At 42.1% G+C, this 13,243-nt stretch overlaps 1 protein-coding gene across 1 annotated transcript in view; it reads right to left on the bottom strand.

The window, feature by feature from the left end:
- LOC106933716 (retinoic acid receptor beta) overlaps window positions 1-13,243 on the bottom strand; it is an 86,907-nt gene that overhangs the window by 40,396 nt on the left and 33,268 nt on the right. Inside the window, exon 3 of the mRNA XM_088010059.1 lies at window positions 54-195. Within this exon, the coding sequence (XP_087866185.1) occupies window positions 54-195 (142 nt within the window). The remainder of the gene's footprint in view (window positions 1-53; window positions 196-13,243) is intronic.

A 13,243-nucleotide genomic window follows, 5' to 3' on the forward strand; every position in this document is an offset into this window, starting at 1 on the left:
CAAAAACCTTTAAAAAACATTGTGTCATAAAGTCAGCTGGGTTATAGACTTACACTCTTTGGACATTCCCACAGCGAAGCACTTCTGCAGGCGACAGTACTGGCAGCGGTTCCTTGTCACTTTGTTGATGATGCAGTTCTTGTCCCGGTGACACGTGTACACCATATTCTTCTGAATGCTTCGACGGAAAAAGCCCTGAGGAAACACACCAAGGAGTTTCATGTGAAGTAGCCCCTCTGAACATCATTGCTCTTTTAATCTTTCAAAGATGCCTGTTTTTATTCATAATTTTTCGCAATAACAAAGTATTCTCCTGCCAATGCACATAATGTCACAGCAGTCTGGAAAACCATGTGCCGCCTGTTTTGTCTTTTGCTGCCATTGTTGCTCAGAGAGTCAGCACATGCCTGCTGGGAGCTCTGCAGAGCCTCTAATGTTGGATTTAAGCTCAGACACAGAGTGCTGGTGGGAACAGAGAGGAAGAACCTTGGAGTATCAAACAGAGAGGCTGCTGGCGCTGTTTGGGAGATTAACCAAGGACTTTGGTTTAGCTGCGCTGGGACGCACCACTTCTGAACTTGACAAGGTGACATTGAGTTCTTAAAGACCAAAGCTTCTCGCCTTCCAAATGAATGCTTTCATTGTAATTCAGTGAAACTGCAGAGAAGTAAAAGATCTTAATTGAACATTAGTTAAGAATTATTGGTGGCTTAGATAAGAAATCCATGCAATAGAGCAGAGCTTGTGTTTATAGGACTCTTAACAGATTTTGTAACTTTGCCTCAGGAGTTCAGACCTAGCTAAGGGGTTACCACAGTCGTCATCATTGAGAGAAAGTGAAATATTTTTGAAAAGTACCAAGCATTTGTTAATTTGTTAATTAATCATGTTTGCTTTAATTTTAAAGTAAACCTTCCGGTTTACTTTAAACCTTCTGGTTTACTTCCCATCATGGATATTCCCATGATGGGAATATCCAGCTATCATAATACCCATGTTTGGTGTCCCAGAGGTTAATGTGTTTTGGTCCAAAATGTGGACCAAAGTAAGTGGGACCACCACATCAAACAGCTTTTACTCAAAAGCAAACTTGGACATGTGTTACACATGACAGGTCTCTTTCTAACAGCAGTAAAAAGTCAAGCTGTTTAATGTTGCATCACATCCTGTGACAGGTCTAAGCTCAGGGTTCCTTTTCTGCACACACTCTCCTTTAGGAGCCATACCTTCACCACTGATACGGACATCAGTATATACCATGGTTTTCAAAACAGATTAAAAAAAAACACACACCAATTTTCTGTCATACCGTTCCTTCAGGTTATCACTCTGTAAGAATCTCATAGCAGCAATATCTATCTAGTCTCACATGACTGAAGCACGCCACACCTGGAACACAGTGTTTTGTGGGGAAAGTCAGCAGAAATCACGAATGAATTTGTTGAGTTGCTCCAGTCTGGTTCATCCTGTGGAATGCCATGTTCATCTGTTCAGACTATTATGTGCAAGTTGAGACATGATGGGAATATCCAGCTATCATAATACCCATGTTTGGTGTCCCAGAGGTTAATGTGTTTTGGTCCAAAATGTGGATTTGTTTTACCATGCAAACTGAACTGTGAAGTGTGGCAGCATCATGTGGGGCGACTTGTGCATGAGGGACTGGTGCACTTCATAAAATAGATGGCATCATTTGTAAAGAACATCGTCTTGAAATACTCAAGAAACAAAAGGTGAAAAAGGTGACTGTGTTTTTGTACATGGTGTATGTAAACTTCTGGCTTCAAATGTACATTTTTCAGCTACTATAAAAGAAGGCAGAGTGAGGTAGACATGACATGTGATGACAGTAATACACTTTGTAATTTCAGGCTGATGTATAACAACATATTAGTCACTAAGCAAACTGAAAGGAGCTGCTGCATTATCCTGAATGAATCCTGACGTTTCTATTGAAAAACAATCATTCTATCAGGGTTAGTCAGGCTAACCCTGACAGATAAATCACATATCCAGACGTCAGCCCTTGAGTCTCATCCTTAGCATGTTGCTGAAGATCACTAATGAAGACATTGTAGTTAAAATTGCTGCGTCTCATAAACAGAGGCACAACACGTGATCATTTACTGCCAAGACCTCACACATGAAGCTGAGCCTTGGCAGATTGTTGTTCCTCACTTTGTATTCATTTGCCATTGCTGTGAGTTCTTCTGAAATCATCGTCCATCATTCAGGCCTTTTTGCACATGTTCAGAGGAGTTCACACCTATAAGGCCATGGGAGGGTTAAAATTCCATTTACCATAGCTGTCTGTGATGGATAGGACCTTGCCTTTTCATTAGTGAGCCAGGATGGCATGATGGGTAACAGATTAGATCACAAGACTGAGATGGCTGACTCTGAAGCCCATCTTCCATCGGCCTAAAGCATCCGTCAACTGTGACACCAACCTCCCAGCAACAGAGGCGCTAGTCAAATGCAGCCTTTTGTGTCCCGCTGTGGCATATGACCAAACCGAGGTCAAACTCCCCCACACTCCCACAACTCCACCCCACCATCAGCTGATATTACTCATTTTTTAATAGAGGTCTTTATCTTGGGAGATGCAGGCTGAGTGTGTTGGTAGAAACTCCCTGTGAGCTCTGATGGATGAATAGAGGCATCCTGCATTCCCATCAGCTGCTATAGAAGTGTGTTCAGGTCGGCTGGAGGAACCAAGGCTACTCTGGTACTTATGTCATTCAAAGCTGAGAGGATGCAGGTCACTTAGCCTTGGAAATCTCCGTGTGTAGGATAAGTGCTAACAGTGTTGAAGGCGAAGGGGTCGGACTGAGGATCTGCTCTGTTGTGCTACTGAAAAAGAATCAGTTCTAAGACTAATTCTCTGTGTGTGAGCCTGAAGTATTCAAGACAAAAAGATTTACTGACAGTATGAGGTCCAGGTTTTACTGTTTGGAACCACAACTAAGCAAGAATAAATCCTGACTGGAAATCTAAAGACCATAAAATAGTAATAACTACTTTTTTAACAAACAGTTTTGGATACCCATAAAGTTCATTACAAAATCCAGAGTGACAGCTACAGCTTTTATTTCATTGCCACAATCACAAAGATTGTTGCCTCTGTTACAGACGGTAAGACTGAACTCCAACCAGAGCAGAAACAACTCTACAAACCTCTTCAGTGTTATCAGTTATTCATGTTGTAGAATGTCCTTATAGAGCCTATTTTAACTTATCTTTACATCTCAAGAGCGAGAATATTAGAACTGAATGATAAATGATATCACAGCAAAATACTCTATTATCATTTAAAATCTCTTAAAAAGGCTTAAAGGCTGAAAGCCTGTGCTGACTTTAAACAGTGGGGGATGACCATGTGACGTTTTGAGCTTTACATCACGTTATATTGTCATTCCCTCATTAGTATATTGCCAATCATCAGAGACACACAATCATCCACAACCACCGTGTCTCCTTTATGGTCTTTTCATTTATCCTTTTCTTGTTTCTTTCTCTTCTGCTCCTCCTCTTTTGTTGACCTGCAGTCTCGTCGTTCCCTCCAGCGGACAGATGACACGAGCGCTGAACTAAGACAGCAGACTGCTCTGATATTTACCAGCATGCATCCTTTGGGTTTACTCGTTGGAGGCTTATAAATGTGCAAACAAAAAACACCCTTGAGCTCTGTGTTGTACAAAGGTGTTTACCTCAGTAAAGTGCAGTGGGGGATTTGGGAGGCAGCTGCAGCGCTACATAAATGACAGGATCAGAGGGACATGCTGAGGATGAATCCACTTCATACACAGGGAAGTAAAGGAGAGCAGAGACGCTGGCATTGCTTACTCCACTGACAATATGGCTGTGCTCTCACTACTCACAACTTATCATTCAGGGACTTCTAAAAGTATCAGCTGCTACAGGAAATCAGTTCAAATCAACAGTTTCTCATTTCACATATTGTCATGTTACCAGGATCTAGTTGCTATGTATCCTTCTTGCCACATAGAGGATATAATAGTAATAACAATACATTTTATTTGTATAGCATTTACTAAAAAAAATCCCTTAAGATCACGCTACAGGAATAAAACAAAACTACAAACAGAACACTAACACGAAAACATCTAATGCCTATATTAAAAAAAATACAAGACAAGCATAAAGCAAGACATTAACCATACATTAAAAGCTGTTCAGAATAGGTGTGTTTCAAGATGTGATTTGAATGTTGATAGGTTTGTACAGTCATGCATGTGTTTAGGGAGAGACTTCCAGAGGCTGTCATGGAGAAAACTCTGTCACCCCAGGGACAACGCTGGGGTCTGAGTGCTGAAACAGGAAGTTATCATCAGAGGGAAGGAGTGTAATGGTGGAGCAGGTTGGTGAGGTAGCATGGGGACTGGTTATGGAGGGCTCTGTAGGTAAGAAGGAGGATATGCTGAGAGACAGGGACCCAAAGGAGCTTCTGGAGATCCAGGGTGATGTGGTCACAGGAGCAAGTGTGTGTGAGCAGGTGAGCAGCACAGTTTTCTATGTGCTGGAGTAGGGCTGGACAATAAGTCAATAACAATACATGCAGCAATAAACTTGTGGTTAATATCAATAAACATTACATCTGATAGAACTTTCAATAGATTATTCATTGAACTCTGATCAAGAAGCACACAGCATTCTGGAGGATGTTGGCAAATGAAAGGCTTTAGCCACTCAACCCTGTCGGCCACACTCGGTGGCATCAACTAACTCCCTCACTCTTTGGTTGCCTAGCAACAACCTGTTGAATATCTTGTGGTTACCTAGCAACAACTTGTTGAGTATCTTGCGCAGCAGTAGTTTCAGGTTTCGCCACAGCGCCTCATGACAGCTTCAAAATAAAAAAAGTGGTTTGGAGTAACTGTGGATAAAACATGAGTGGTCATGTTACCAGCTTGGCAGTATTTCAGATAGTTAATACTATCTGAAGTACTATTAGCAGAGGTGTTTATGTTTCTCTACCACCTAATCAAAAAACTAATCAATATTTATCGATATCAAGAATTATTGATATAGACTGACATGAAATGCTTATATGGTGATAAGTTTGTCACCCATATTATCCAGTCCTATGCTGGAGTTTATTGAAGACTTTGGATGATGAATATATTTTAGACAAAAAGAGAGAGAATAGAAAATAAGACTCAAATGAAGGCAAACAGAATGAGAATAACCTATAATAGAGGAAATGAACATTAAATAAAAGTTGTACATCAACTAGAGCAACGGACTCAAAAATGTCAACTATAGAGGCAAAAAAATAAAAAATACTATTGATCTGACGGAAATTAAATGTTCATTAAAATTCTTCAAAAGGTTATTGCAAATAGTGATGGGCGTTGGTAGAAAAGATCTCCTGTAGCAGTCTGCATTAAAGTGAATCTGAAGAAGCCTCTGACTGAAGACACTCTGTTTTCCAAGACAGTCTCATGAGGAGGATGGTCAGAGTTGCCCATCACTTTCTTAATTTTATGAAGAATCCTTCTTTGCATCATCATCTCTAGAGGATCCACAGTCATCACCAGAACAAAACCAGAACAGAACCAGATCAGAACCAGATCAGAACCAGAACAGAACCAGAACAGAACCAGAACAGAACCAGATCAGAACCAGAACAGAACCAGATCAGAACCAGAACAGAACCAGAACAGAACCAGATCAGAACCAGAACAGAACCAGAACAGAACCAGATCAGAACCAGATCAGAACCAGAACATAACCAGATCAGAACCAGAACAGAACCAGAACAGAACCAGATCAGAACCAGAACAGAACCGGAACAGAACCAGCCTTCTATATCAGGTTGTTATAAGCTCCCTGGTTCAGATGACTGCAGAAGAGATGGCTCTCTCAACAACAGAGTTACAGAAGATCTGTAGCAGTTAGACACTCAGTCCTTCAGTCTCAAACTGTGGTCTGTTAGTGAGGTGGTCATAGATCCAGGTGATTGTTGAGGCCTCCTCCTGTGACTTCTGGAGTTTCTCACAGAGCAGATCAGGATGAATTGTGTTAAATGCTCTGAAGAAATCAAAAACATGATGATAAGAAAACTGTGGGGGGTTCTGATCTGTACTTGTCTGCTTACTCAGGTGGGCCAGCAGGGGTTCTCCAGGACCTCCATGATGTTAGATGTCATGCAAACAGGTCTACATTCATTGATGACTGATGGGTGAATGCACATAGCCTAAATGCAACCACAAAGAACAAATGTTAAATCTGAAATGCCAACCAGCCCAGATTAATGGTAAATTACGTCTTAAGCTTGCTGCTGTAGCTCCAGAACAGCAACCACCAGGTAAAAGGCCCAGACCCTGTGGCAGGTGACCCTCTCCATATGGATCTCTTTATTAACACTGTTTAGCAATACAAACACCTGAAGTAGCGGACACAGCCACAGCCACCTGGGAAACGAGGCCACTTCCCTCTGGACTGATAAACTGCACCTTTACCGAGATCATTATCCAACATCTTGTTATCTTAATGGGCGGGGGATTGGATAACAGAGCTGCGGCGCTGCTATCTTAGGCCTTCTCATTTACAGATTAAAAAACGAAAGTGCGGCCCATTAATTATTCAGTTACAATCCAACTCCTTGTCCACCTGGCCTCCTCCTCTTTCTCGCCCTCTCTCTGCTCCTGACATCAGCTGGCGGCCTGCCGCTCCGGAGCCGGCTCTGAGGCCGGGGCCACGCTGTTTTGGGTTGCTTAAACATTCAGCACAGCCATGGTGGTGTGTGTGTGCATGTGTGTTTGGGGAGGAGGTTGGTGGTGGATTAGCTTTCGCTCTTAATCGTGTCGACATCTTATCACTGCCGTGGAAAGTGGAGAGGACACTGGAGACCCTGAGGGAGAGGGAGGAAGGGGGGTTCCAGTAAAACGAGCACAGGTAGACACACACCTCTCCTGGAACAGGAGAGGTGTGTGTGCATGTGTGTGTAAAAGAGGGATGATATTTATCCAGTTTATCCAGTGCAGGCTATTACTTACACCTCAGGTTTGGTGGTGAAAAACACCTCAAAGTTCAGCAAAAGGACTCGCAGCGTGAGGGCAAGAGGGTGGAGAGCGGAGGCACATGCTTCCTGGAACATCTCCGTTACCTCTGAAGATGTTTATCAGAAAAAATATCACTGGCTGTCATCACAAAACAATCATCAAAATACAGGTCTCATTCCAAGATTACATTATTTCTCTATATGTACAGAGAAATTAGCTGGTTGCCAAAAATTAAATTTTTAGCTGTAATAGCCCTAGGTGGAACAACCGTTGAACAGTTGAAAAGTCAAAAACTCGATTTTTTTTTCTGTCATTGAACCCAGCATGCTAAGCGATACCTGACAACACTATCTGCTCTGGAAAAAACTCAAAGGTAGTTTCATATCAGAAAGGTGTTTGAAAAGAAGCAAAGAGATGTGAGAGGTGCTTAGAACCAAACCAAACCAATCTTGACTAATTTTTAGTTCTTTTTAATAAACCCTATAGTGGTATAAATTTCTGTAGAGCAAAGTGTTGCCAATGATTAAAATTAAGACAACATATTTACAGAGCTCACATTTCAGACTAGTTTTTTCATCTTATATAAACATGTTCTATGGTTAGCTAGAATTCATAAAACTAAAAATCGGTTCTCACTTTTGCAGCTGAAAATCATTTCATTTTGTTCTCAGCCTCATGTTGCCCAAATCTTTTTGTCACAGAAACCCCTGGCAAACTTGTAGACCTTGAAGGGTCAGTGGGAAAACCAACTTGACCAGGCCTTGACCAATTTCTGGATTGGAATTGATATATATATATATATATATATATATATATATATATATATATATATATATATATATATATATATATATATATATATATATATATATACAACAGTGCAATTGAGCTATGCAGTGTGGGTCCCTAGGCAAGACCCTTGGAGCTATATAGCCTACCTCATACAATGAGAGACACTGATAAGCATGACATGCCGGCTCAGACGTCGCCCGGCCAAACAAGGTCTGCGTCAGGTGCTGGGGAACCAGAGCACCTTGATGAAAAATGGGCTACTGGAACAAGACGGAAATGGGCGAGAGACGAAAACATGGATCTGTTGGAATGCTACTACTCAAGTAACCCTAGTCAGAGGGGTTACATGCAAAGACTGAGGGTGGAATGGTTACTTCGACACCCACAGTCTACAATGACTGCCAAACAACTAGTAGCTCAGTGCTCCAACATCCGCAAACGGCAACTGCTATCACAACTTGAGATTGACGAGGTACAACACAAATGCTACGGCATAAGGGAGGAGCCCAAAGGTAAGGTCAGGGGGGAGTTAACTACTCCCCACCCCGAGACTGGGTATGCAGCCCCAGTAATGAACGAACTATCATTGATTGAGAACAATCCCTACCAACACCATAACAGAAACCAATGAGCTGATATACAACTCATATACAACCCTTGAAATGCTCGGCTATAAGAGCAACCATGAGACCCAATATCCATCATGGAAAAGACGGTTAGAGGCTAAGATCAAGATAACAAGGAGGGAAGTGAGCCAGCTGTCAGAGCTCCTAAGGGGTGCAATGAAAAGATCAGTACCCAAGAAGTACAGCCAGATGCCCATACCTGCCAAACAAAGGCTCCAAGCCTTGGCCAGCCGCCTAAAGAGATACACAAGCAACCTCCCTGAACAAGCCCCGGTAACCATCACTGTGGCAGAATGGGACTCACCCTGAATGGTTAACTGAAGGGCGCACAATCCTGATCCAGAAGGATCCCTCAAAGGGTTCAGTCCAAGGGTTCCCATCCAACTATCGGCCAATAACCTGTCTCTCTACAACATGGAGAGACAGCCTCATGTCAGGCATCATAGCGGCTAAGATAAGCGGACACATGGATAAATACATGAGCACGGCACAGAAGGGCATCGGCATAAATAGTAGAGGAGCCAAACACCAACTCCTTGTAGACCACACAGTCGCCCGAGACTGCAAAACCCGACACACCAACCTGTGCACCGCTTGGATTGATTACAAGAAAGCCTATGACTCAATGCCACACACCTGGATCATTGAATGCTTAGAGATGTACAACATCAATAGGACTCTAAGAGCCTTCATTGCAAACTCGATGGGGCTGTGGAAAACCACCCTTGAAGCCAACTGCAAACCGCTTGCACAAGTGTCCATCAAATGTGGCATATACCAAGGAGATGCTCTGTCCCCACTGCTGTTCTGCATAGGCCTGAACCCCCTCAGCCAAATCATCAACAAGACTGGCTACGGATACCGACTTAAGAATGGGGCCACAATCAGTCACCTCCTCTACATGGATGACATCAAGCTGTACGCCAAGAGCGAGTGAGACATCGACTCACTGATCCACACCACCAGGATCTACAGCACTGACATTGGGATGTCATTCGGACTAGAGAAGTGTGGCCGGATGGTTACAAAGAGAAGGTCGTCCGCACAGAAGGGGTTTCACTCCCAGAGGGAACGATAGCAGACATAGAGCACAGCTACAAGTACCTGGGAATACCACAAGCAAATGGCAACCTCGATGAGGTCACAAGGAAAGGAGCCACAGCCAAATACCTCCAACGAATAAGGCAAGTCCTGAGAAGCCAGCTCAATGGCAAGAACAAGATCCGTGCAATAAACAGCTATGCCTTACCAGTAATCAGATACCCTGCCGGAATAATTAGCTGGCCAATGGAAGAGATGAAGGCCACGGATGTTAAGACTCGGAAGCTACTAACCATGCATGGAGGGTTCCACCCCAAATCCAGCACCCTGAGACTGTACACGAGCCGTAAGGAAGGAGGCAGAGGACTAGTGAGTGTGAGAGCCACTGTCCAGGATGAAACATCTAAGATCCATAAATACATCAAGGACAAAGCCTCAACGGACGATGTGCTCAGCGAATGTCTCAGGCAATGGGGAACAGAGGACGAGGTGCTGGAGGAACCATCATGGGAAGACAAGCCCCTACATGGGATGTACCACCGACAAATAACTGAAGTGGCTGATATCAGGAAATCCTACCAATGGCTGGAGAAAGCTGGACTCAAGGACAGCACGGAGGCCCTCATCCTGGCCGCCCAGGAACAGGCCCTAAACACCAGAGCAATAGAAGCTCAGATCTACCACACCAGACAAGACCCAAGGTGTAGGTTGTGCAAGGAGGCCTCTGAGACAGTCCAGCACATAACAGCAGGGTGCAAGATGCTGGCAGGGAAAGTGTACATGGAACGACATAACCAAGTGGCGGGCATAGTGTACAGGAACATCTGTGCAGAATATGGACTGGAAGCCCCGAGGTCAAAATGGGGGACACCCCCAAAGGTGGTGGAGAATGACCGAGCTAAGATCCTGTGGGACTTCCAGATCCAGAGAGACAAAATGGTAATGTCGAACCAACCGGACATTGTGGTGGTGGATAAAGAACAGAGGAAAGCCGTTGTGGTGGATGTAGCAATACCAAGTGACCACAACATCAGGAAAAAGGAGCATGAGAAACTGGAGAAATACCAGGGCCTCAGAGAGGAACTGGAGAAGGCCTGGAAGGTGAAGACCACAGTGGTGCCTGTGGTCATCGGGGCCCTCGGGGCAGTCACCCCCAAACTGGAGCAGTGGCTCAAACAGATCCCAGGAACAACATCAGACATCTCAGTCCAGAAATGTGCAGTTCTAGGCACAGCCAAGATACTGCGCAGAACCCTCAAGCTCCCAGGCCTCTGGTAGAGGACCCGAGCTCAGAGGATGAAAGAGACCACCCACGGAGGGTGAGAGGGGAATTTTTATTTTTTTATTTTTTTATATATAATTTTTTTTTATTGGCATATATACATTTTTAACCTGTCAAAACACTTTACAGTTTATACTACTTTATACCATCTATGAACAGCTTTTGAAGTATTTTAACAATCTTCAGTGGGTTTTGAAAAGGAAGTCAAACTATTTTATGACTACATTTCAATAAGGCTGTGAAAAACGGAGACAGAACAGGACTTTCAGCAGATAAAAAGGCTGAACAGAACACATAAAAGTGTTTTCTTTTTTTATCCTTTTAGCCCTTCAATCTTAATTCTTTATGGGAAATAATTGACTCAGAAATGTTGCCAAGCTTTAAGTAATATCAGAGTTGTAAATTAATTAAGAAATACACATTGTATTTAATGATAACTACATCATCCATCCATCCATCCATCCATCCATCCATCCATCCATCCATCCATCGTCTATTCTTATTTATCCTTGCAGGGTCAGAGGTGGGCTACACAGAGACACACAGGACAAACAACCATGGACACACACTCATACCCACAGAAAATCTGGAGAGACACACAAACTCCATGCAGAAAGCTCTCAGGCTGGGATTCAAACCCAGGCCACCTGTGGCACTATGCAGCCATAGATGATAACACCAGTTTAAATTTTAATTCAATTCAGCTAATTAATATAGTAGAGACAAACAGTTTACAATGTGAACTTGATTATTTCCATGTCAGTTCCTTCATTTTACTATAATAGTACACACAAATCTGAGATCGGCAATCAGTCAGTAAATTGTGATTGGTCCATTTCTAAAATGTTCTCATTTTTACATGCAGAGCCTGGAAAAACAGTATATGTGCAACACATTTTAAGTGAATCAACAGTCTACTCTTATGCAGCGAGAATGATCCATATAAGATGATGTAATTAGGGCAAACTTACATAGGACTTTTTTACCCTCAGGTAACTTATACTAAGCATTTATAATGTGCTTCTCATTAAAGCAAACACTTGGCTGGGTATTACACCCTGAAGCTTCCAAATGAAAGGCAACACTACATCACTGATCCATGGCTGACAACCCTGAAGACGGCCGCCAATCTTCTTAGAAGTGGCCGTCTGAGTTAGTTCACCCTGAGGGCAGACTGTACAACGCTCAGTGATAGTGCAGAAAAAGACTGAACTATTGGTTATTCAAAAATCTAACATTCATTGCAAGCTGAATGTTCTGTGATTAAACGTGTTCACAGCAAGACAATCCACTTTCATCACACTCTATGCCTGCATCTTTTCCTGTCACACACACACACACACACGCACGCACACACACACACACACCTACACACACACACACCCGCACACACACACACACACACACACACACACACACGCACACACACACACACACACACACACACACACACACACACACAAACACACCCTCCATAAACCTTCTGATTGTCTCTTCTTTCCCTCATGCACTGTATTGCATGTGTCCAATATATCAAGTATTCATCCTTAATACATATTCAAACCATTCCAGCCTGATGTCACTAATGCTTTCCGACAACTGAAGCTACCTTGATACAGCTGTGGTCATAGGTTTACATACCCTATAAGAATTCTTGTTTTATTTTTTTGGTAAGGTCAAAAGAATATAAATAACACAGACCCATTTTTGTAACTCATTGTTGGTGGTTGGGTGAAACTATTTATTTGACAACAGAAGCCATTGGCCATTTGACAACAGAAACATCATATGATGAACTGGGGGTATGTAAACTTTTGATCTGGGTCAGTTTGGTATTTTCTGAGTCTTTATGATTTAAAAAGAGTAAACACAGTTGTTTGACAGTAAATGGCTTCACCCAACCACTAACCATGAGAGAGAAAAAAAGGTTTTATCATTCATATTCTCTGATAAAAAATCCAAAACGTAAAAAAAAACCCCACAGGGTATGAAAACTAACCCGCCTCTCGCCCGGAATGTTAGCTGGAGATAGGCACTAGCAACCATCCCGACCCCACTAAGGGACAAGGGTGTACAAAAAATGGATGGATGAATAGTATGAAAACTTATGAACACAACTTTATTTCTATATATATACATATATATACATATATATATATATATATATATATATATATATATATATATATATATATATATATATATATATATATATATATATATATATATATATATATATATATATATATATATATATATATATATATTTTTTTTTTTTTTTTTTTTTTTTTTTTTTTTTTGTGGTTGTTCTTTGTACAGTGCCTTAAAATGGCATTTGTTTTAAATTGGTGCTATACAGATAAACTGAATTGGAATAAATTCAAAGGGAAAACACATTAGGTTCCAACTGTTAAATGTTATAACTTTATAGCCAGACAAGATTTTCATGCTGATTCCTGCATGAACAAACAAAC

This window comes from Poecilia mexicana, unplaced genomic scaffold (assembly GCF_051168715.1).
Source record: "Poecilia mexicana isolate PSO_F unplaced genomic scaffold, ASM5116871v1 scaffold_11, whole genome shotgun sequence".
NCBI classification, from domain to species: Eukaryota; Metazoa; Chordata; class Actinopteri; order Cyprinodontiformes; family Poeciliidae; genus Poecilia; species Poecilia mexicana.